The sequence below is a fragment of the Chanodichthys erythropterus genome, chromosome 4 (genome assembly GCF_024489055.1).
Source record: "Chanodichthys erythropterus isolate Z2021 chromosome 4, ASM2448905v1, whole genome shotgun sequence".
Lineage (NCBI taxonomy): Eukaryota > Metazoa > Chordata > Actinopteri > Cypriniformes > Xenocyprididae > Chanodichthys > Chanodichthys erythropterus.
The window spans coordinates 9,494,203-9,520,506 of NC_090224.1; the positions used below are offsets into that span (position 1 = coordinate 9,494,203).

The window sequence follows — 26,304 nt, forward strand, 5'->3', positions numbered from 1 at the left end:
GTGTCCTGATGCAATTTGTGGAGGCTCCCGTTGAATCTTTGCTGATATTGTCTTGATGAAAGAGAACCAGTTGGATTCAGAGGATCTTTGGTGAATGGAAGGTCTAGGCCGAGGCCCGGCACAAGCTTGGGGTTCCTTAGAAGCTTCTAGCTTCTTAAAGCATCATCTTGACGTCAGCATTTGTCAGTGAAAAAAAGAAGAGGAGGAAGAGCAGGAAGAGAGAGGTTTTATCTTGTGATCCATGAATATAAGGGGTGGAGACATCACACCCTCTTAAGGTGTCTGAGCCAATAAGGAGTTCCCCCCTCGGAGGGAAGTTTTACGAGTCTTTGTTCTGTAGCAAGATATTAGCATAAGACACTGGATTGGATGTTTGAGAGAAGAACCCTCTAGATTCTTATAATACTAATGTGTCACAGAGTTAGTAACATGTAACATAAATTACCAAATAGGAAATGAAAGTTGGAGTCCGTAGATACCAAGCATGCTGCCAATGTGATCTCAGTTAACTATACATTTGCAACTATGGAACATTAATACCAAAATAGTTCAAAAGAGAGAATTAATACATAGAATAAAGCCTATAAAAGGAAAGTCATGAGATGGGAAACTTGGATACATGTTTATACATTTCCCAAGTGGTTATATAGAGAATACGTAGGATTAAGAGAGTTTATTTGTCCTTCTCAGGAAGGATGAGTCACTAGTCTCTACAGCATTCTTATGGATCATAAAAGTACCATATAACTGTAACAGGACACCTAGTTGTGCCTGTGTGCTAGCTACACTTGGGATGTTGGTTGCAGTTTTAGGGGGATGAGTTCAGAGAACTTTGATAGTGAGAGTGAGTTTATGGGTAATTCATTAAATACCATGAATAATTGTGTGGCTGATTGGTCCAGACGCTACAATGATTATAAGGAGAATCAGTCTTTGTGATGTTGTAGGGCATTCATTAAAATGAACTGACTCCAGACTTGATTCTGCAACATCATTTGTAACTTCTGTTAAATACTGGACTCTGATTTGTCAATAGCAATAACACTATATATCAGACCACTCCTCTTTCATGTCTCTCATCATATCACACTGCACACTCACTCTTGCTTCATTGATTGTAGTGAAAATTCACTGCTGTAATATTGTTTCAGTGTTCGTCTTGTCATTATGCTGATTTTGTACATTGTAATGGACTTTTTTCTTAGTGGCAGCTTTAAGATAAGTAACATTTTTAAAAAATCTAATGTGTTTATTTGTTGGGTAGCTAACTGTACATTATCCTTTATGTATATATTATAGTTGTTTAGGATTCTGCTCACAGTATAAACATTAATATTTAATATAAATATTTGGGGTTCAAAACCTGTGGAAAAATACTTTCATAAAATGTTTCTTTGGTTATGAGAGTCTGTAGTGCATCCCAGAGAACAAAGTAGAGAAGAGGATAGATTGAAAATAGACTCTATTTCTCTGAGTTATCTGCAGTGAAATGGAGTCCAGTCAACAAGACGCTGAGTGAATCTGTAATGTCACAGATCTCTGAGCTCAAACCTCATGGCACCTGGAGATATTTTTTTTTTTTTCAAGGACAGACACATTCTCCAAACATAATTATTCCACAACCTGTCCTGAACTTCTTCATATTTATTATAGGTTTAATGTGTAAACTTTAGGAAGTGACCATTAAATAATCCCACTGCATTGCAGGTATTTCTTTAGGATTTACACTTTTTTGTATACAATGAGTGTGAGTCTCTGTCATGTGACTCTACACATTGCAGTCATTTTCTTAAAATTTTTTTTTTTGTTTTTGTGTTAAAAAACATCCTTAACTATAGACTTTTTGGTAAATGCATATTGAATTAAGATTATTTTTCTTACCATTTATTTTTCCCATTTTAACCATGCATCTGACAAAATGTGGTGAAGCTTATGCTTTGAAAATGAGTGCACAAGCCATGCTATTTTTGTCCAATTAATTTTGATTTCCTGGGTTAATTAGCCATGGTGAGAAACTCTGAACTAGCGGTACATCTTTGTGTTAATGAATGCAGCCTTCTTACAAATGCTGTTACAAGAATAAGCTGCTAGATTTAATCAGTAGCCTTATCATCTACAAAAATAATTCATAAGTGCCCCTCATCTGATCTGCATCTATAGGCACAGTCACTGTAAGTCCTTCTTTCAATCTGTTCTCTTGATAGCCAGCAGCATTTGTAAGGATATTATTAATTATTATAAAGGGTTTGTTGCAACTTGACATGGGTTTTTGTAATAATATTATTTGCGGCAAACTGAATTATGCACAGTTGTTTACATTTTCACACAATAATTTGGTTGTTCATTTACATGGATGCACAATATATTAAGATTCTGGCTGATACCAATGAGAGTATTCTCATGTTATTGCTGTTGATAGCTCAAAAATGGCTGATGTTAAAATTTGATACTATTTTGTTTTAGTAAAAGGAAAAATAAAACTCTAAAAACTAAAATCAGTAATTTCAAATTCTACAAGTGGATTTAAGCATCACAGTATTATAACGTTACAGTATGAAGATGATATTTAATAAAGATAACATTTAACAGTGTTAAAAATGCAATATATATTATGCATCTCTGTTAATTTATGATTGATAAGCAATAACACCCCACCAGACAATTTGAAGTATGATTAAACGTCTCACAAAATGCTTTTAATTCTCAATGCTATGTTTGCATGATAATGGTTGGGATTTTTGATGTATATGACTTTATGAATCCATGAGAGTGACTTCTAACAGCTGTTCTAATAGCTGCAGAAATATTGATGATTTTTTCTTTGATCCACAGAGAGCATAAACCATGTTAAAGAGATAATCCCTATCTCAACACTTCATATTCTTAATTCTTCCCCATACACTCCAAACCGCCTCTCACCTCGAGCTTTCTAATAAACGTACTAAAGGTTAACATACATGAGGGATTGTAGAGATGAGTGAGTTTTAAAATAGGCCCTCACTTCCAGTTATTCCTTTCTCTCTAATGAGCAACTCCATCTCCTCTTGTTTATTCTTCCTCATATTTTGAACTGTCTGTGGGAGTGAATATTCTGCACTGGAGCTCAGAGATTTGAGTGGAAAATCCTTACTGTGCTTGACTGGACTTTACCCCGTGGGTATTTGGCTGAGACCGTGAAGCTAAGCAAAGCGCACAATTCCTGCAGTACTCCATCAGTGGTTTAGCATATAGACCTGTGCTGCAGTGTGCGCAGCTGCTCGAGTGAGAATGGAGGCGGTTTGAGACATCCAGTAAATCTCACATACAACCTCTCTTCAGCCTTTTGTGTTCGATATGACTTCACACTTTCCATACATGCCATACATGACATGACTCCTTTTGAGACCCTCCCGTGTTCCTGTTTTTTTTTTTTCTTTTTTCCCCTTATGTGTTATAAAATGTTCAGATGTAGTCCTTGCAAGCATCTGGTATGTATCTCTCCCTCTCGAGTGAGGATCATGTCTCTCATCGCATTAACTGCTCATACTGTGATGAGAACCCATAATGTTCAAATAGACAAATGATCCTAATGTGCTTAGAATTAAAGACTGTGGGTGTCCTGTTGACAGAAATTAGCTTTTGTGTGTGTGTGTATGTAACAACCAAGCTCAACAATTTTTTCCCATTAAGTTTCACTTAGATTCTTAAATATGTTATTTCCTTGTGTAATCATTTACGCACATTGACAACGAGCTCAATTTCGCTTTTGTATTATTTTTATGTATATATATATATATATATATATATATATATATATATATATATATATATATATATATATATATACACACACATATATATTTTTACAAGATATTATTGAAGTTAAATAATTCAATTTCATCATGAATGCAATTCAATTTTGAAAAGAATTATTCCCCTTCTGCCCTGGTTCATCTAATCATTTGACCATACTGATGAATTAAGTGGCCTTATTATTTTGTATATAGTTTCCTATAATCTTTGTTTCCCCAACTCTTTGCTATAGGCTTACTGCAGACTTGAATATAACTATTATTTTTTAAGAAATTAGTACATTTATTCATTAAGGATGCATTAAATGAATCAAATGTGACAGTGAAGACATTTATAGTGATACAAAATATTTGTTTTTCAAATAAATGCTGTTCTTTTGAACATTCTACTTATCAAAGTATCCTGAAGGAAGGATGTCCTTAAGGATCATGTGACACTCTAAAGACTGGAGTAATGACTGCTGAATGTTCAGCTTTGCCATCACAGGAATAAATTCCATTTTAAAATATATTATATTAAAAAATAATTTCTGTTTTCTATATATCTTTAATTTTCTCTATTCTTTTGTATAACTGTTTATATTGAAATTTTGTTTATATAAATGCAGATTTGTGAGACTTCTTTCAAAAATATTTTAAAAAATCATACCGACCGCAAACTTTTGAATGGTAATATATATTTATTGTCCATTTTGTCTTTACCCATCATTCTGTGCTGTAATAGGCAACTATTACCTAGAAACTATTTCAGTGTGATCAAACCCTTAAAAGTCTATTTTGTTGATGTAAAATAATGTAGTCAATTTGAGATCATTTTTTGACTTAAATAAAACCCAGCTTATTTAGATGAAGATTTAGATGAAAATTTTAGGTTACTTGAGAAAACATTTTTAAATTGATATGGTGATTATAACGGCGATTTTGTCTTATGGCTTCCAACATGAAACATGGATGGCAACAGTTAGGGAGACAAATTATCGCCTGGCAAACTTTAGTAAACTGCCATCAATCAAGGCGCAATGTTTTGTCTTTGCAATTATGCAATTACATGTGTCAAAATGTGTGATGGAGAGAAGACATATTCTTATTTTCCATATGCTTTGTTTTGCACTGCACTTGGAGAAGAGAAACTCACATCCCTCTGATACGCTTGTAATAACAATTAACAACGTCGTGTTCAGTTTAGTCCTGTAGACACGTTATCACTTCTTGAATTTTTCAAGACTTAATTTGCTTGTTGAATGTGGCTGTCACTCCTGTAAATAACCAAACTCTGTGTTCAAAACAGGATTAAGCAGAAGTGACAACCGTATTTACCTGCACATGGCCTCAGTGACTTTTTAACCACAAAACAACAAATCTCATTCCCCTAGTCTGAGCATCCTGGCCAGTCTCAGCTCTGCACTGATTGATTTGGCAAGAAACATTGTGGTCCCACAGCCTGGCAGTGGAGTACTGCTGTTCTCCATAATCGCAGTGAAACAAATGCCTCAGGAGCCCTCAGGGCAGACCGTTTGTCTGTATAGATCAGTGTGCCAGATGGGAGTCTATGTTCTGGGATCAGGAGCAAGTTAATGCATCATCCCACTGTTGAGAGCCCTAGCACCAGAAAAGACTCCGGCAGTGTCATAGATTGCAACAATTAGTTTAAAAGGAATGCAAGTGGGTCATTTTACATAATATTCACACTGAAATCCCTACTAAAGTTTGGCATGGTGAATGGGCTGAACTTAGTGTATTTAGGTTGAGACTAGTGTATTTCTATCTTTGGTTGTAAGAGTAAAGCATTTGCAATTAGTTGATTCAGTTATAAATAATGATTCAGTTATTTGGTTTGATATTAGAAGTCTAATGGTGCAGTGTGGACCTTAATATTTCACATTTGCAACTTCATGACTATTTTTTGTAATTGCGACTTTATATCCCATAATGTGACTATTTGTTATTTTAAACTTTATCTCACAATTAACTTTTTATATTTTACTCTGAAACATAAATGGGCTTCTGTATAGATCACCAAGCAAGACAGTATTGATAACATTCACCTGTCTTTATCTGTGCTCATTTGTTGTTGTGTTGTTAATGTATGATTTCCTGCAGAGGTTTTATCGGATTGCCAATAATGATTCAGTTATTTGGTTTGATATGAGAAGTCTAATGGTGTGGTGTGGAGCTAGAGCTGTTTTGGATATGGACCCAATATAGTGTGGATAATTAGCATGGAAATGTCTACAAGTGGTCTGTTCTGTTTAAACAGATTGAACAGATTGATTTTTGGCTTTGTTTGGGTTGTTTTCCAGGCATTCCGATGGCCAATTGGGAGTCAAGTGGATGGGGATGAGATGCTGGAGATCCAAGTGTTTAACTACAGCAAAGTCTTCACTAACAGGTATGAGAATTCAATATATTTGCTATGTGACCTCAGATCAGCTCAAAAAAGATTGCAGACTAGTAATATACTTGCTTCTGAATGTATAATATTTATTGACGGACTTCTGTATAGACTTAAGAGGATATGATTAGAAAATACAATATAATCAATACACATAGAAGGATTATTGCAGTCTAAAATGAATCTAAACAAGATATTGAGAGGAGCAAGGCTATAAATAAAGCCTAAATACAGTTCCATTTAGTTCAGGTAATTAACATTCATGGCTTCAACCTGTGGTCTCCAAACAAACTTCAGCAACAAAGCATTGGCTATTTAAATATTCTCTTAGACAAACTAAAGCTTGTTTGTTTAGCAATGTCTTTGTTATTTACAGGACCTCATAACTCATAAATTCTCTTTGTAATGCTGGTTTTCATACACTTTTTTGAATGTCCAGTAGCAGTGTAGAAGATTTGAGCCTTTTGGGTATTTTGAAATGTTGCACATGATAACAGGAGGGATGGCCCACCTAATCATAGCCTTCATATATATATATATATATATATATATATATATATATATATATATATATATATATATATATATATATATATATATAAAGTTTGGTAACACTTTACAATAAGGTTTCATTAGTTAACATTAGATAACTACTTTAGTTAAAGGGATAGTTCACCCAAAAATGAAAATTTGATGTTTATCTGCTTACCTACAGTATTTATATCATTTTTTACCTCTAAAACACCACTATGTCCAACTGCATTCAGATATCACTGCCGTTGTCAGAGCGCATTCACCAAGCAATTGCTGAATGCAGTTGGACATAGTGGTGTTTTAGAGGTAAAAAATTATATAAATACTGTTCGGTTTCTCACACAAGCTGATCGTTTCATGTCTTAGGACATCAATCAATGTGTCGTCACGAGCCGCAGGGTTTAATTTGGATTTGTCTGTGCATGTTTATTGACTCTTATAAACTGTGTGACCATTGACTCGCATTATAAAACTGACAGACATTAACGGTTGGAGTTAAAAATCATAATTTGTGTTCTACTGAAGAAACAAAGTCACCTACATCTTGGATGCGCTGGGGGTAAGCAGATAAACATCACATTTTCATTTTTGGGTGAACTATCCCTTTAACATGAACTAATAATGAACAATACTTCTACAGCATTTATTAATCTCAGCATTTACTAATTCATTATTAAAATCAAAAGTTGTACTTATTAACATTAATTAATATACTGTGAACTAACATGAACAAACAATAAACAACTGGATTTTTACTCCCCATTAACAAAGATTAATAAATACTGTAACAAATGTATTGCTCAGTTAGTTCATGTTAGTTAATATATACATGATAACAAATGAGACCTTGTTTTAAAGTGTTACCTATAATTTTATATCATATATTAATATATTAAATAAAAATATTCATATAGTATTTTCCAAATATTATTTTAATAATTTATTTTGTCTTTAGTAGAGTGGTAGTATAAAAGTGCTAGTGGTAGTATTAATTAATGAAAATTTCTAATTTACACTTTATAACATTTCCAAGATATGAATGAGAGAGCAGTGTCAGAAAAGAGGTCCACCAGTCAGTTCCGGTTATAGTATTTTCTAGAAACTTGTTGAAGGGATTCAGTGCAGCTTTTTTTTCTGAGCCTGTACCTGTCAGTATTCACTCTGTGAAGTTGTTCTCCCACTATACTCTGAAGGAGTGCTGTGGTGTTTTTCCATCCACCGTTTTCCTCCAGAGGTAGTGGAAAGCCTGACAGTCATTACTAGCTGTTCTCCACTCAACAAATTCTGTGGCCTGAAAGGTGTGACACTTCTGCTGATGCAGACGTCAGTGCGAGTTGGTGTGTGCGAGTGTATATGGTTAATTTGGTCTGGCTACATCAATGTGACGGTAAATAAACAGCTGTTCTGAGCGTCAGTAGAAAAATCGTCTCGGTTACGTATGTAACCCTCGTTCCCTGAAGGAGGGAACGGAGACGTACGTCAGTAGTGACCGACGAATTGGGATATCGCTTAGAGAGCCCTATCATCTTCGTGTAAACTAAAACAAGCCAATGGAATTGGCGTGCGATATTTGCATAATGCGCACCGCCCCCGTCAGGTGTATATAAATAGGAAGCAGATGCAATCGCACTCTGTTTTTCGCTGAGGAGACAACTGGTGTCCGCGCTACAGCGAGGGTACAGAAACTGTGGCGACGGGACGTACGTCTCCGTTCCCTCCTTCAGGGAACGAGGGTTACATACGTAACCGAGACGTTCCCTTTCAGTCGGTCACGTTCGACGTACGTCAGTAGTGACCGACGAATTGGGATCCCAACTAAAGCGCCACAGTTACGAAACCCCTTCCAGTGCCCAGCGCAAGTTCAGCCGCCCATAGCACCGGCTGGCGGTGAAGGGGGCGAGCTTACACCGAGAGAGTCTACTGCTGTCTACCACTACCCACTAAGTAAACTAGACACACTGGGAAAGCGAACCCGAAGGGACGCTGCGGAGACCACTACCTACCCAATGGGGGAGGAGTTTACGTGGGAATACACATATGGACTGGCCCGGGGGCAGTACGCATATGGAGTCCCTGGGATGGCTCCACCTGGTTAGGGGGAGACTCATCTGACAGGTGACAGCAGAGCTGGCTCTGCTAAGGGAAAGACACGGACTCGGCCCGTAGGGAGTTTTAAACCGTGGAAAATACACATATGGGACCGCTCACGTAGAGGGGTCACGACATATGGGCCCCAGCCAACAGACAGCGTCAGCGACGGATGTAGGCCTGGCATCAGACACTCCGCAATGTCCGAGCCGAAGGGGGAGGCGGAGGAACTCGACAGGGTTCGCCAAGCGGGGAACACGACTGGAGAGAAAGTATGCACGTATCCGGCCAGTGGCGGGAATGGCATTGCAAGCCGACACTTAGAGTGGGTACAACACGTCTACCGACTAGTGGATGCGAGTACACGTGAGGATACCGGCTCTACACGTAGGCTATAAAACCTAGCGAACGTGTTAGGTGTCGCCCAGCCCGCAGCTCTACAGATATCTGTCAGCGAGGCGCCATGAGCCAGCGCCCAGGAAGAGGCCACCCCTCTGGTGGAGTGGGTTCTCAACCCGAGCGGGCAAGGCACGCCCTGGGATTCGTACGCTCAAGGCGATGGCATCCACTATCCAGTGGGCCATCCTCTGCTTGGAGACAGCCTTTCCCTTCTGCTGGCCTCCGTAACAGATGAAGAGCTGATCTGAGGTCCTGAAGCTGCGTTCTGTCCACGTAAACGCGCAGAGCGCGGACGGGACAGAGCAAAGCTAGGGCTGGGTCTGCCTCCTCCGAAGGCAGCGCTTGCAGGTTCACTACCTGATCTCTGAAGGGAGTGGTAGGAACCTTGGGCACGTATCCAGGCCGGGGTCTCAGGATGACGTGAGAATCACCGGGCCCGAATTCTAGGCACGTTTCGTCGACCGAAAAAGCATGCATATCAGATCGTGTTTCCCCAGGGACTTACCCACAACTGCATGGTGATGTGCGGCAATAGCGGCAACATGCACCTAGAGGGTGGAGGGAGACAGCCTTCGCTCCAACCCATCTTGCAGAAAGGAAAGCACGGATCCGACCGAACATGATCGGGGTCCTCTCGGCGAGAGGCGCACCATTCGACGAACAGGTTCCACTTCAACGGATAGAGATTCCTAGTGGAAGGAGCTCTAGCGGAAGTGAAGGTGTCTACAACCGCTTGCGGGAGATCACTCAGAACCTCCGCATCCCGTCCAGGGACCACACGTGGAGGTTCCACAGATCGGGACGCGGGTGCCACAGGGTGCCCCGTCTCTGAGTCAGGAGGTCCTTCCTCAGAGGAATCGGCCAGGGAGGGGCTGTCGCGAGGGAGGATGAGGTCTGAGAACCAGGTCCGAGTGGGCCAGTATGGAGCCACTAACAGAACCTGCTCCCCGTCCTCCCTGACCTTGCACAGGAGTTGTGCGAGAAGGCTCACTGGGGGAAACGCATATTTGCGCAGACCCGGGGGCCAGCTGTGTGCCAGGGCATCCGTGCCGAGCGTGCCGCCGGTCAGGGAATAAAACCACTGGCAGTGGGCAGTTTCTGGGGAGGCAAACAGGTCTACCTGAGCCTCGCCGAAATGCTGCCAAATCAGCTGAACCGCCTGGGGTGGAGCCGCCACTCGCCCGCAAGTGGAGGCTGCCGTGACAGCTCGTCGGCTGCACGGTTGAGCACACCTGGGACATGAGTGGCCCGAAGGGACCTCAGATACTTCTGACTCCACAACAAGAGATGGCGGGCGAGTTGCGACATGCGACGGGAGCGTAGACCACCCTGACGGTTGATGTACGCAACGGCCGCAGTGCTGTCTGAGCGGACTAGAACGTGCTTGCCTGACAACAGCTTCTTGAAGCGGGCCAACGCAAGACGTACCGCTAGCAACTCGAGGCAATTGATATGCCAATGCAGCTGAGGCCCCGTCCAAAGACCTGCCACTGCATGCCCGTTGTACGTGGCCCCCAACCCCTGGCAGAGGCATCTGTGGAGGACACAGCATGCCTGGACACTTGTTCGAGGGGTACTCCGGCCCGCAGGAACGAAGGGTCCGACCACCGGACAAGGGTGCGACGGCAGCTCGGTGTCACGGGGACACGGAGCGTGCCGCACTGCCACGCCCATCTCGGGACCCGGCCGCGGAGCCAGTGTTGAAGCGGTCTCATATGAAGCAATCCGAGCGGCGTGACCGCGGCTGCAGATGCCATATGCCCCAGGAGCCTCTGAAAATCTTTCAGTGGAGCCGCTGTCCTGCGCTTGAGCGAACTCAGGCAGTTCGACACCGACTGGACGCGCGCCTCGGTGAGACGCGCAGTCCGTGCAACCGAGTCTAGCTCGAGACCGAGATAAGAGATCCTCTGCCCGGGGGCGAGTTTGCTCTTGTCCCAGTTGACCCGAAGACCCAACCGGCTGAGGTGAGCTAAAACCATGTCCCTGTGTTCGCACAACTGCTCTCGCGAGCTGGCCAGGATCAGCCAGTCGTCGAGATAGTTGAGAATACGAACGCCCTGTTCCTTGAGGGGAACAATGGCCGCCTCCGCAACCTTCGTAAAGACGCGGGGTGACAGGGCCAGCCCGAAGGGTAGGACTTTGTACTGATATGCCCGACCCTCGAACGCAAACCGGAGGAAGGGTCTGTGTCGAGGCAGAATCGAGACATGAAAGTACGCGTCCTTCAGGTCTATTGCTGCAAACCAATCCCGGGGACGGACGCATTCGAGAATGCGCTTCTGCGTGAGCATCTTGAACGGCATCTTGTGAAGGTACCGGTTCAGGACGCGCAGATCCAGGATTGGCCGTAGCCCACCGCCCTTTTTCGGTACAATGAAGTAGGGGCTGTAGAACCCCGACTTCATATCGGCTGGAGGGGACCGGCTCGATTGCATCCTTCGCCAGCAGGACAGCAATCTCCGCCCGGAGAACAGGTGCACTGTCCAACGACACCTGAGTGAAGTGGACACCCCTGAAAACCGGGGGACGCCGGGCGAACTGAATCGCATAGCCGAGTCTGACAGTGCGAATGAGCCAGCGGGACGGGCTGGGAAGCGTGATCCACGCCTCCAGACTCCGAGCCAGCGGGACCAAAGGCACCACAGACGCACCGGGGGTGGGGCAGCAAGGCAGAGAAGGACCCGACTCGGACGGCATGGAAGCGGCCCGGAGTGAGGTCGGACTCTGCGAGGCAGCAGTGCGAATGGGAGACGGCGCACGGGACGCGGTCTGCGCCATCACACTGCCGCCTACTGGCGGAATGGGAGGGGGTTGCGAGTGGCGAGGCGGGGCCTGGCACACTGGCGAACGCGCCCTCCTGTGACCTGGAGTTTGAGGAAACTGCTCTTTTTGTGGCAAAGTGGGTACCGCTGGACTCCGGAGAGCCAGCGGCGGTAGATAGACAGCCGCCACAAAATCCCCCCGGCCCTCCTCCGGGGGTGGGAGAGCAGATGGAATACTCTCCCAAAGGGCAGGAACCTTCCGCTCCAGGTCGCCCGTCTCCGGGCCGAGTTTTCCCCGACCGCTTGCCACCTGGTTGGCAGAGACGGGCTGGGCACCACGTCTGCGACCGGCACCCTGCTGTTTGGCTGGTGTAGGCTGCTGCTTTGCCAACTTAGCAGGGGCGGAGGAAGACGCAGGCGGGCGCCCTCGGCGACGAGCGGGCTGAGGCTGAGCCACGGGCGGCTGGGTGGAGGCAGCAGCGGACCGCCGTGGCATGACATGTCTGATAGCCTCAACCTGCTTCTGTGCAGCGGAGAACTGTTGGGCACAGCTCTCCACCGCGTCGCCGAAAAGGCCGACCGGAGACACGGGGGAATCCAGGAACCGACGTTTGTCGGTCTCCCTCATGTCTGCCAAGGTCAGCCAGAGGTGGCGTTGCTGGGCTACCAGAGTAGACATCGCCTGGCCAACAGAACGCGCTGTCACCTTCGTTGCCCGGAGGGCAAGGTCAGTGGCAGCGCGCAGCTCCCCAAGCAGCTGTTGGTCAGGACCTTCCTGGGGCATCTGCGACAGCAGCGCTTTTGCCTGATAGACCAGCAAAAGGGCCATCGCGTGCAGGGCAGAGGCAGCCTGCCCACAGGCACTGTAAGCTTTCTCAGTCAGACCGGCTGAGAATTCACAGGCCTGGGACGGGAGACGCGGCTTACCGCGCCAGCCAGCGGCCGTGGGACACAACTGCGTCGCAACAGACCGCTCGACTGGCGGGATCCTCGCGTACCCCTGGCTAGCCCGCCGTCCAGGGAGGTGAAGGCGGACAAGGAACCAGGCCCTGTACGAGCCCCGTGCGGAGCTTGCCAAGACCTGGTCACCTCATCGTGTACCTCCGGGAAGAAAGGCATTGGGGCGGGACGCTGGATTTGACCAGCGCGACCCCCCCCCAAGTACCAATCGTCCAACCGAGATGGGCCGGGACAGGGTGGAGGGTTCCACTCAAGCCCGACGCACAAGGCGGCCCGGGAGAGCACAGCCGTGAGCTCGGGATCCGACTCGGGCAACGCTACCGTCCCGGGCGGCAGCGCGTCCGAATCCTCCCCGAGGACTCAGGCTCACCTTCCGATGCAGCGATCGACATCCGATCCGCCGCCAGCACACCAAAGGTAACGGCTGGACAGTCCGTAGAGGGCCCAGCGGAAACCAACGGTGGCACGATGGGTTGCGGTGCTGATGAGGCGGCAGGGGCCCGAGGAGCGTTTCCGCTCGGCGGGGAAGCCCTGACCGTAATCCTCAGGTCACCCTTCCCATACAGCGCCGTACCGTCATTCCGGTTCCCGGGGCCGGAAAAACGGTCGTACGCGGCATAGGAGAGGGGACCCCCGCTTCCTGAGACTTCAGGAAGGAGAGTCTCGACCTCAGCATCGCGATAGTCATGTTCCCGCAATGGGAACATGAACCATCCACAAAAGCTGCTTCAGCGTGCAGAATGCCCAAACACGAGATGCAACGATTGTGCCCATCGGCAGGGACCAGGGAACGACCGCACCCATTAACGCACAGACGAAATGACATACTGTCAGGGTTCGTCTGTAAAGCTCTTTTAGAAGGGGAAGTCAACTCACTCGTGCTGAAGCACCCAGGGAGCGACGCGATGTGTCAGGTACACCACTCCCTGACACACCGAGGAACCGGCCCAAATCGCTACACACGCACACACTCTTTTGTGTTGCTGTGAAAACAGCAGTTTTCGAGCTTATAGCTCAGCTCCTCGGAGACTCGCGGCCTCGCTGAACGTGCCCTTTCACCAGCACTGAAAGCTCGCTGTAAATCCTCTTCTGAGGCAATGTTTTAGCATAAAACAACGAAGAAAGGAGTCTTCTAAAACAGGACACCAGTGAATGGCTCCGAAGCGAAAGACAGAGTGCGATTGCATCTGCTTCCTATTTATATACACCTGACGGGGGCGGTGCGCATTATGCAAATATCGCACGCCAATTCCATTGGCTTGTTTTAGTTTACACGAAGATGATAGGGCTCTCTAAGCGATATCCCAATTCGTCGGTCACTACTGACGTACGTCGAACGTGACCGACTGAAAGGGAACTATCATGATTATTAAGTTAATTTAATTGTAGTACAATCATTGGTCAGCACTTTGTTTTGTTACCATAGGCATTGTTTTGAGTTCAGACAGAGACATCTTTTGTGGTGTGAGTGACACCTCTGAATAGATCACAATGTATAAGATGAGCATCTGCTGAATAATTCACATGCTCCTGTGACATATGTCAACCGCGCCACTCATTAGATATTTGTTTGTTATTTACAGATGTAATTTCTATCCATCATATGCATTACGTAGCTGACCTGATCCTGATCTTTGCAAACTCAGTAGATCGGGACAAAACACCAGGTGTGAGTCCGATGTGTATCTCAGACTTTACAGTACAGTACATTTAGAGATGAACATTTTCTAGCCTTGGGAAGATCAGAATTGATGGTGATTCATTCAACATTGCTGTTGGTGTTTCATGACCAACTGACCACCAGGTGGTGACGTTGTAGATGACTGCTATAGCATTATCAGGATGCCATCCTGCAATTAAAGATAATATGAGAAGAAATACTATAATAATATATAGTTTGGGGTCAGTAAAGACAAATAAATTGATACTTTTATTCAGCAAGGACACATCAAATTGATCAAAAGGGACAGTAAAGACATTTATATTGTTACAAAAGATTTCTGTTTCATGCTGTTCATTCATTTATTCATCAAAGAATTCTGAAAAAAAAAGTATGACATTTGTGATAAGTGAGCACCAAAATCAGCATATTAGAATGATTTCTGAAGGATCATGTGACACTGAAGACTAAAGTAATGGCTGCTGATAATTCAGCTTTTTTACTTTTTCAAAACATTTCACAAACATTTACATTGTTTTACCGTATTTTTGATCAAATAAGGCAAGAGACTTCTTTCAAAAACATTCAAGTAGCCTATGTATGTGCTTTAAATGGTCACTGTGTTGTAAAAAGTATTGGTGAGATAGTTTGGTTTAAAAGTAAGCCTGTGTTTAATTAAATGTACTGTTTTATGTCAGTGGATGTATATCAGGAATTGGGGTGCAATTTCATGCATTTAATTTGGTGATGTCCCTAAAAGGGAGAGCTGTGCAGGAGAGAACACTGCGGCTAACAGGATCCGCCACTGATGACTGCAGAACTGCAGAGAATGTGCAGAAGAACTTTAAATTCCAGCTCAGAATTCCAACACAGCCACTCATTATATTACTCACTAACGAAATGAAAACTCCTGCCTGGTATTTCCTCTCTATTAGATACATCCCTGCCGCGACCATGAGTTATTTTTTCCCATTTTCAACAGAAGAAATGCTCATTATCTTCCTCTAAAGTAGCCTTCACAATAACAGTACATTTTAAAAAATATTTAAAAAACAATTATGTAGTAAAAATAAGTCAGAAATACTTACAATTATCATTTAGGACACAGGTTACTAAGATCTCATCGGAAATCAACTTGCATGAATCATTAGAAGAAGTCTAAATTTGTATCAATATACTGTAAAACAAAATTCATATAAGAAAAATGGAAAAGATCATGGGAAAAACTGTTGTGAATTCTCTGGTTTTGACCTCTCCAATAAAAGAGAAGGGACTTGACAAGGCAGGACGCAGTAAATTATGGAGCAGATGAAAGTCAATTGTCTGTTGTTTGTTCAGAGGATCAATAATGTATGTGGGGTCTTTAGAAAAGTTGATCGGGAGCCAGAACCTGATCTAGGATCAGTGAATTATTCACCCGTGGATGCATGCAGTTCATAGACGGTCACAAAGCCATCATTTCACCACTGAACTGGGCGCATATCAATCACAATGGTCTCTTTTCCTTCATCGAGTCCCTCTGGATGAACATTGGTGCTGAGTGTGTCATTTCACATCTGAATACAGCTGTAGCTCAGAGGCAGGTGCTAAAAGTGTTAGCAATTTGACGTGTTTTCTCATCAAATTCACTGACTACATGGATATACCCGCCTGTCTTTCTCTTGCAGTAATATATGCAGTAATAGACAAGAGAGTGTATGTAAGCTAACTACATGTGGCATTTAATTGGTCAGTCCAGAGTTCCTGATTGCTTTTGTTCACTGCCTGTCACTTTTCATACAGAGAGTTGAGTTAACAAGCAGAACAAAGACACATCCCTATCTCCCATGTGTTTGTTGATCTTCTTGTGTCTAGATTTGTGAGTTTATATGCCTCTAAACTCACAACAGACATTGTGGTTACATAAAAAGCATGTGTTTATGTGGATTGCAGCTGGTAATAAAGAAATTAAACTGCCCTTTTTGTTAGAAAATGTTTCATTGATTCACAGAGGGGACAGTATTCAGATATTATATACTGTATGTAGAATAGAGATTAAACAAAAAAATATGTTTTAATAATTTTATTTTAATAATGTTATTTTTTTAAAAATACATCCAATTTGTTAGTACTTTCAAGATTATAATTCTGTTAAAGGTGCACTCAGTATGTGTTCCTAACAGACAATAAATAAATAAATAATGCTTTTGAAAAATGTTAAAAATCATGTAACCCAAGTACAGGCATTTTAGTAGTCTAATAAAAGCTGTTTTGTCCAATTGAACACTATTATCAGATATTTTCACTCACAGATTTTTTATTTTTATTTTTTTAAAGAAATGAAGTATTCAGCAAGGACAAAATATAATGGCTGTAAAGAATTTTACATTTATAAATACGTTTCAAATAAATACTAACATGTTGAACTTTCTGTTCATCAATTAATTCTGAAAAAATGTATCATGGTTTCTACAAAAATAGCAGCACAACCATTTTCAACTGTGAATATAGTGCGAAATGTTTCTTAAGCACCTAAACAGCATATTAGAATAATTTCTCAAGGATTTTGTCATATTATAGACTGGAGTAATGGCTGAAAATGTAATTTTCCATCACAGGAATAAATTACATTTTAAAATATATCAAAATGGAAAATTAAAATATTTTAAATTGAATAATATTTCACAATATTACTGTATTTTTAATCAAATTAATGCAGCCTTAGTGAGCATAAGAGACTTCTTTCAAAAACATTTTAAAAATCTGTAACACTTTACAATAAGGTTCATTAGTTAACTACATTAGTTAACATGAACTAATAAAGAACTGCACTTATATAGCATTTATTAATCTTAGTTAATGTTAATTTTTTAGCAGTTACTAATAAATTACTAAAATAAAGAGTTGTATTTGTTAACATTAGTTAATGCACTGTGAACTAACATGAACAAACTATGAACAGCTATTTTTATTAACTAACGTTAACAAAGATTAAAAAATACAGTAAAAAATGTATTGCTCATGGTTATTTCATGTTAGTTAATACATTATCTAATGTTAACTAATGAACCTAATTGTAAAGTGTTATTAAAAAATCTTACTGATCATGGCTGACTGCTAATAGCATTAGCAGTAAATGTAAAAATTATTTAAAAAAAAAAAAGCTATTATAAAACAGCTGTAAAGACTTCTCTATCTTTGATGTTCATCATATTCATCTCAGCTGTACATAATTCAAATATTCGCTATATTTTCATGTACAGAGACACATATTTGTGTGTGTGTGTACAGTATGTGTTAAACTTGTTGGTATTTTTCACATGCTCTTTGTAGCTGTCACAGTGTATCTCCCTCACTGCGACCTCACCACTCTTACAAGCTCAGTGCACATTGGGTCAGACCAAAGTGTTAGTTTGTTGTTTAACACAACTGTCTGTCTGATCTTTTTTTTGTGTTCGCAGGTTAATTGGCACTTTCCGCATGGTTCTGCAGAAGGTGGTGGAGGAAGGTCACTTGGAGGTGTCTGACACTCTTATTGACGACAATAACACAGCCATACGGGTGAGACGTGAGGTTTGCAGACAGTGCGTGTGCATGATTTTGTTCTGGTCTGACAGATCAGAAATGCTCTTTTTTTCATATAACACACCCACTCACAAAAACATCCATTCACATATTTCACCACAGGGTCTAGCTTTGCACAACTTGCACAAAACCATCGTTGTCATGGTTACATGCCTACTTGGAGACTATAAGAGACTACTCAGATAACTCTGTTTTATTTTTCCTCTCTCTCTCTCTCTCTCTCTCTCTGGTATCCACTATCATGTGCAGGTTGATTTCTATAGGGGTCCTGCTCATCTCTATGTGTCAGAATGCTTGATAATAAAGGAAATGTATCGGTGTAGCTTTTATATTTGTCAAATTTACACTACAAATGTGGCACAGAAGCATTTCTGAAGTGGCATTTAGGTGTCTTTTTTGCTGCTCAGAGGTGGCATAAATGCTTTACACAGCAATTTCAACTGTATACTTTGACACTAGGGACTGAGGTGGGTCAGAGCAGACATAGTTTGGTCTGGCTTTTATGCAGCATTATGTCTTTACATAGAATTTTGAGCAGGCACAGAGCAGCCTTAAGTCTGCTGTGTAAAGAGGCCTTTATTTTCTCCTTTGAACCTCCTTTGACTCTTGCTAATCTAATCACTTCTATTGTAGCTGCTGCATTTTCAGTCAAAATCTTACCAGTTTGGTTATTGCTCCTTTAAACATTTTTGAACTAAGTGATTTATAAATGCAACTTCCAAAAGTAACTTATTTGTGACTTTAAATGGCATGACTATTGTAACGGGAGGTGTTTGTTTTAAACGCTGTGAGAGAAACGATCTGTTCACATGCCTAAATTTGTTACATTTTCTCAAATCATTTCCTCTAAACTTTCAACACTTTCATTATCTGCCCATCTTTTTACAGAACAACACAGGAGTTATTATTAAAATGTCAAAGCTGTTATGCAACACAATGCATAGTGATCACTGGCTGGTTCTTGTTCATGTTTTATCTTGCTTAGGGCTATGCAGTGTCATTCATTCATTTTCAAGGATGCTGAATAGAAGCTTCCTGAAACTTTGTCAAAGTGTGAATTAAAGGTGCTCTAAGCGATGTCATGCATTTTTAGGCTAAAACATTTTTTGTCACATACAGCAAACATCTCATTATCCGTTAGCTGCCTGTCCCCTGAACACACTGTAAAAAAACGCGGTCTCTGTAGTCGCCACAAGCTCCAAAAACGGCGACAAAAACTACCTGGTGCAGCCTGGACCACGAAACATAATAAACATGCTCCAGCCAATAACCGACAAGAATGATTTTAAAGGAACACTCCACTTTTTTTGAAAATAGGCTAATTTTCCAACTCCCCTAGAGTTAAACAGTTGAGTTTTACCGTTTTCGAATCCATTCAGCCGATCTCCGGTTCTGGCTGTACCACTTTTAGCATAGCTTAGCATAGTTCATTGAATCTGATTAGACCGTTAGCATCGCGCTTAAAAATGACCAAAGAGTTTTGATATTTTTCCTCTAGGGGAGTTGGAAAATTAGCCTATTTTCAAAAAAAGTGGAGTGTTCCTTTAAATGCGCATTCATGACTGTTTCGGGAAGCACGGAGGGGAGGGGGAGGAGGAGGGAGGGTCTAGCTAGCCTCTGTTTTGTTTGACAACACTTCGAACGTCAACAGGAAGTTATTCCACCCTGGATCGCTTAGAGCACTTTAAAACATTGTTGCTAAAAAAACAAAAACTTTCCAGAAAAATGAGCTATGGAGCTATTGGATATATTACCAAGAAAAGTCAGTCTAAACTTGTCATACAGTATCGAGTGACAATATGTCAGATGTTTCTGACATTAAAAAAAAAAAAAAAAAAAAAAAAACTTATATTATTAAAGAGTGAAATCATATTACTTTCATGCAACTTAGTCATTGATGGTCCACTTGCATTTACACTGTGCAAAAACTATAAAACACTGTTTCTTTTTTGTTATTTCTGTTGAGATGAGACCTCAGCAAAGCTTAAAATTTGTCTTGGTTAATTAAAGCAGGGGTCATACCTAAGTAAAGCTGTATGAGAGCTCAGGTTCTCCCTTTTGTACGACATGTACCCCTGGGAGAAGTGACCATCAGGCAGTTGACAGGGATAAGTTGGACTGAGGCTAAATTGTTCCTTGTTCCTTTTAATGAGTTTGTAAACATGAGAAGGAAAGGGTAACTGATGCTGACAGACTGCCACATGGGTTAGCTAACATGACCCTAACCTTAACACTTAACTCTAACACCTAACCTAAACCTTATTGTTCTACCTCTATTCATCTTAAAAGTTTCTTTATTGCTAGTGAAACCTGTGAGTATTTAATATACAAACCCGATTCCAAAAAAGTTGTGACACTGTACAAATTGTGAATAAAAAAGGAATGCAATAATTTACAAATCTCATGAACGTATATTTTATTCACAATAGAATATAGATAACATATCAAATGTTGAAAGTGAGACATTTTGAAATGTCATGCCAAATATTGGCTCATTTTGGATTTCCTGAGAGCTACACATTCCAAAAAAGTTGGGACAGGTAGCAATAAGAGGCTGTAAATGTACATATAAGGAACAGCTGGAGGACCAATTTGCAACTTATTAGGTCAATTGGCAACATGATTGGGTATAAAAAGAGCCTCTCAGAGTTGCAGTGTCTTTTAGAAGTCAAGATGGGCAGAGGATCACCAATTCCCTCAATGCTGCGAAATAGTGAAGCAATATCAGAAAGGAGTTTCTCAGACAAGAATTGCAAAGAGTTTGAAGTTATCATCATCTACAGTGCATATATCATCCAAAGATTGGAAGATTCGCCATTGCCGGCTAAAACTCTATAGGTCAAAAAAGAAACCATATCTAAACATGATCCAGAAGTGCAGACATTTTTTCTGGGCCAAGGCTCATTTAAAATTGACTGTGGCAAAGTGGAAAACTGTTCTGTGGTCAGACAAATCAAAACTTGAATTTCTTTTTGGAAAACTGGGGCGCCTTGTCATCAGGACTAAAGAGGACAAGGACAACCCAAGTTGTTATCAGCGCTCAGTTCAGAAGCCTGCATCTCTGATGGTATGGGGTTGCATGAGTTCATGTGGCATGGGCAGCTTACACATCTGGAAAGGCACCATCAATGCTGAAAGATATATTCAAGTTCTAGAACAACATATGCTCCCATCCAGACGTCGTCTCTTTCAGGGAAGAACTTGCATTTTCCAACATGACAATGCCAGACCACATACTGCATCATTTACAACATCATGGCTGCATACAAGAAGGATCTGGGTACTGAAATGGCCAGCCTGCAGTCCAGATCTTTCACCCATAGAAAACATTTGGCGCATCATAAAGAGGAAGATGCGATAAAGAAGACCTAAGACAGTTGAGCAACTAGAAGCCTGTATTAGACAAGAATGGGACAACATTCCTATTCCTAAACTTGAGCAACTTGTCTCCTCAATCCCCAGTCCCTCATCCCCTCTGCAAAGAAGAGGGGATGCCACACAGTGGTAAACATGGCTTTGTCCCAACTTTTTGAGATGTTGATGCCATGAATTTTAAAATCAACTTATTTTTCCCTTAAAATTATACATTTTCTCTGTTTAAACATTCGATATGTCATCTATGTTGTATTCTGAATAAAATATTGAAATTTGAATCTTCCACATTATTGCATTCTGTTTTTATTCACAACTTGTACATTGTCCCAATTTTTTTGCAATCAGATTTGTATATTCTTATTAAAAAGTACATTTTATTTTTGTTCAGAAGCCCACTTGAAAGAACATGCACAATAAGACGATTATATTTTCAATAACAGATGATAAATGTTTATGTTTGTTGTAACATATTCTCATAGACATTTATATTATATTATATTATATTATATTATATTATATTATATTATATTATATTATATTATATTATATTATATTATATTATATTATATTATATTATATTATATTATATTATATTATATTATATTCAGTAATCCACTTGAAAAAACATTTAGACATGCCCTGATGATGACTGACTTGAATGCCTCAGGTGTGCGTTATTTTCTAATAATTCAGTGGACTGGAGTCAATTATTCCACTTATACTATGGTTACAACACCTCAAGACATTTGTTTGTTTTTGTCCTTAAAACACTCTCTTGTTATATTATAGTCCACTTGAAAAAGATAGACATGCCTTAAATATTCAAGTTTTTACTGGGCATATTAATTTGACATACTGTATATTCATAATTAATCTTCTTGTTGTTGTATTTCAGACAAATATTTCCATAGAGATCAAATATCAGACCATGGACGGAAGTGTAAAGGTGTGGAGCGATGGTGAATTCCTTGATATTCCAGATGACTGTGATGGAACCTTCCAGTTTGAGACAGACAGTCTACTCTCTGGACGCAGCCAGAGCTCCGGGACATCACCTGGACGATCTATCCACGGCATTCCCACATTCCGCAAGTGAGTGTGTCATCATAGCCAGTCACTGTTATCACTGTTAACACAATCACCCTCATCATCATCACCTTTGGTATGCAGCGGTTTATATGGCACAGATAACTGTGTGATGAAGAAGATAATGAGGAGGAAATTAGATTAAAGGTGCCCTAGAATGTTCTTTCACAAGATGTAATATAAGTCTAAGGTGTCCCCTGAATGTGTCTGTGAAGTTTCAGCTCAAAATACCCCATAGATTTTTTTTAATACATTTTTTTAACTGCCTATTTTGGGGCATCATTAACTATGTGCCGATTCAGGCTGCGGCCCCTTTAAATCTCGCGCTCCCTGCCCCCCGAGCTCTCGACTATAATACAGTGCATAAACAAAGTTCACACAGCTAATATAACCCTCAAATGGATCTTTACAAGATGTTTGTCATGCATGCTGCATGCATGCGTCGGATCATGCGAGTATAGTATTTATTTGGATGTTCACATTTGATTCTGAATGAGTTTGATAGTATGCTCCGTGGCTAAAGCTAACATTACACACTGTTGGAGAGATTTATAAAGAATGAAGATGAAAGTGTTTATGAATTATACAGACTGCAAGTGTTTTAAAATTAAAATAGCGATGGCTCTTGTCTCCGTCAGTACAGTAAGAAACGATGGTAACTTTAACCACATTTAACAGTACATTAGCAACACGCTAACGAAACATTTATAAAGACAATTTACAAATATCACAAAAAATATCATGTAATCATGGATCATGTCAGTTATTATTGCTCCATCTGCCATTTTTTGCTATTGTTCTTGCTTGCTTACCTAGTCTGATGATTCAGCTGTGCACAGATCCAGACGTTAATACTGGCTGCCCTTGTGTAATGCCTTGAACATGGGCTGGCATATGCAGATATTGGGGCCGTACATATTAATGATCCCGACTGTTACGTCACAGTCGGTGTTATGTTGAGATTCGCCTGTTCTTCGGAGGTCTTTTAAACAAATGAGATTTACACAAGAAGGAGGAAACAATGGTGTTTGAGACTCACTGTACGTCATTTCCATGTACTGAACTCTTGTTATTCAACTATGCCAAGGTAAATTAAATTTTTGATTGTAGGGCACCTTTAAGCATTCTTGCATATGTATTATCATATTTGTCAAGTAAAGAGAGCTTTTTTGGCATTCCTCTGTATATAGAGATATGCATTTTCTCTCTCTCTCTCTCTCTCTTTCTCTCTCTCTCTCTATATATATATATATGGAGTGATATATACATAATCACACTAGGGCTGGATGATTAATCGAAAAGTAATTGAAATCGAAATTCAGAACCTCTATCCAACTTAATTTTTTGCCATGTCATTATTTCGTTTTTTTAATCCTGTTAATACTTTCTGCATAAAAACATACTACGACGTGTGTAATCACTTGACTCCGCCCCGTCCAATCAGTGGCATGGAAGCAACAGAGGCGTACTTGAACGCTGAGTCAACACACACAGACATTGCGCGAACCCCAAAGTGAGATCACTTTCGCTTGCGTCTTCACTAAGCTTTGTCAATTGTATGTGTTTTAAGGCTTGCTAGTTTGAACATTCAAATGATTTTACACCATTGGATGTGTATCATTATACTGAGCTACTGCGCTGATGCATTGTGACACTTGAACACTCATACAGACAGTAGCTGCACATCACGTGAAGGTCACGCACACAGAGAGGAGTGCAGAAACTCATTGTCAATGCTGTCCTGTGATTTATCACTAAAGTAGCTCAAAAGTTATAGCATATATTTTTCTACTTTTGAAGTAACTACTTACAACCCACAGCTTCACAATTAATAGAGAGACGGTATGACAAATTCACACACGCAATCACTCTCATTAATGGATTCAAATAAAAGTACTGGTACTGTGCTAATTTATCTGTATCTGATTTACAATAAGCAGAAATCTGTAAGAAATGTTATGAACCATAGATAAAATAGCTGCTGAAAGTGAGCTGTTATGTCAGAGCACTCTTTCATTAGAAAAAAAAAACCTTTAATAGCCATGCATATTTACAGTACAAAAAAAAACATAAACATTTTTTTTTTTTTTCATTAATCATAATCGAGGTAAAATGTTAAATTAATCTAGATTTTGATTTTAGGTCATATCGTCCAGCCCTAATACATACATTTTTGCTGAGTAATGAAGACATGGATGACTTGAATGTGTGGGATGTATTGATTTCCGCTAAGCCTTCCAGTCTCCACAGGGCCTTTAATCCATAAATTATAACCATTTACAAACACAACACTATTCCATCATGGTTTGTGCGTGGGCACCATTAGTGTTTTTGTGTGGATATGTTTACATACGGATGTGTATGAATGATTAATGCTAGAAAAATCTATATTGGGGAGTTGTTAAAAGGTCCTCTTAGGAAAATTAGAGCAGCCACAATAGAGATTTTCAGTGCTTTTTAATTGTTGTTTGGATTGTTTTGAAAGCCATGTTCCATTTAGATATTGTATTTGATGATGGCAATTAATTAGTCATTGTTCAACCAACAAGTCACATTATTATTGAAAGAAATAGTGATTCTGGAATCTTTGTGTTAGATTCATGTTCACTTAAGCATGTGATGAAAGGTGATGTTTTTATCTGTATCACCTTGCTTGCCTCTCATTTCAAACTTCAAATTCTTCTATATAGCTGCAACTTCTTATGTCTTCACTCAAGATTCACTGTCATGAGATAAATTGATGCAATTAGATTGAGACAGTTAATATCTATATGCTATTTTGTTCATGTTGTCTCTGGAAATGGGCCTTATCTTCATGCATGATAATTTCTTGTTAAAGAGTTATTAATACAGCAACTTTAGCATATTTGTAATATACAGTAGCATTAATTAACTGCAGATGGTAACAGTAAATGAGAAGAGACAACGAAAGGAGAGGAGAAGGAAGCATTCAGGTCTGAATAAATAGAATGTGATGTGACAGTTTATTATGCATTGCGTAGTTGGCATAGATGACAGCTGCTTAGTCAGACAAACAAACACACACATACACACCGAAAAAGTCAGTTTATTTTCTCCCAACAATGCATTTGGAGTCCTTCTACAACATATTTCCTGTTGCTGACCAGCAGTGAGCACAAAACCACTGTCTTTGATGCTTTATAGATGACTTTTGAGCTCACACCAAGAGTTTGCTACAGCACCTTCAAAGACTGTGTATTCAAAGCATCTTCCTATAGTTATGAACTGAATATAATTTAATATGTTTTTTAAGAATTTTACTATTTTCATTTCACAGAAACTAGCATCTTTAACACTTTGAGGAAATAATATTTATGACAAAATGTATGTATTTGTGTATCTATTTAGAAATGTTGGACAATCTGGACACTGAAAGATATCTCTAAAAGATATTTCTTTTAGACACCTAAACATTACTATAACATGTGAAGTTCCTAAACGTAATTTAGGGAGGAGCGAGCCCATCTAATCTTCCAATCAACAGCCAGAGTATATAAGCAGCTGCTTACCTCTCTTCAGTCTCAGCTGTTTCAGCATCCCTCCACCTCCCCAAACTCCACCTTCATTTCAGGAACCTTGCCCTATGTAATCACATCCCATATTTATTCACTGGGGGGTGTATCAGAGCTCGAGTTGAAGATGCTTCATCGAGCCCCTCCTCAGTGGACAGCA

The 26,304-nt window shown here is 40.8% G+C and overlaps 1 protein-coding gene across 1 annotated transcript in view; it reads left to right on the plus strand.

Annotated features, from left to right (window-relative positions):
* otofa (otoferlin a) overlaps positions 1 to 26,304 on the plus strand; it is a 104,618-nt gene that overhangs the window by 35,159 nt on the left and 43,155 nt on the right. Inside the window, exons 3-5 of the mRNA XM_067383537.1 lie at positions 6,092 to 6,180; positions 18,027 to 18,126; positions 22,421 to 22,617. Of these exons, the coding sequence (XP_067239638.1) occupies positions 6,092 to 6,180; positions 18,027 to 18,126; positions 22,421 to 22,617 (386 nt within the window). The remainder of the gene's footprint in view (positions 1 to 6,091; positions 6,181 to 18,026; positions 18,127 to 22,420; positions 22,618 to 26,304) is intronic.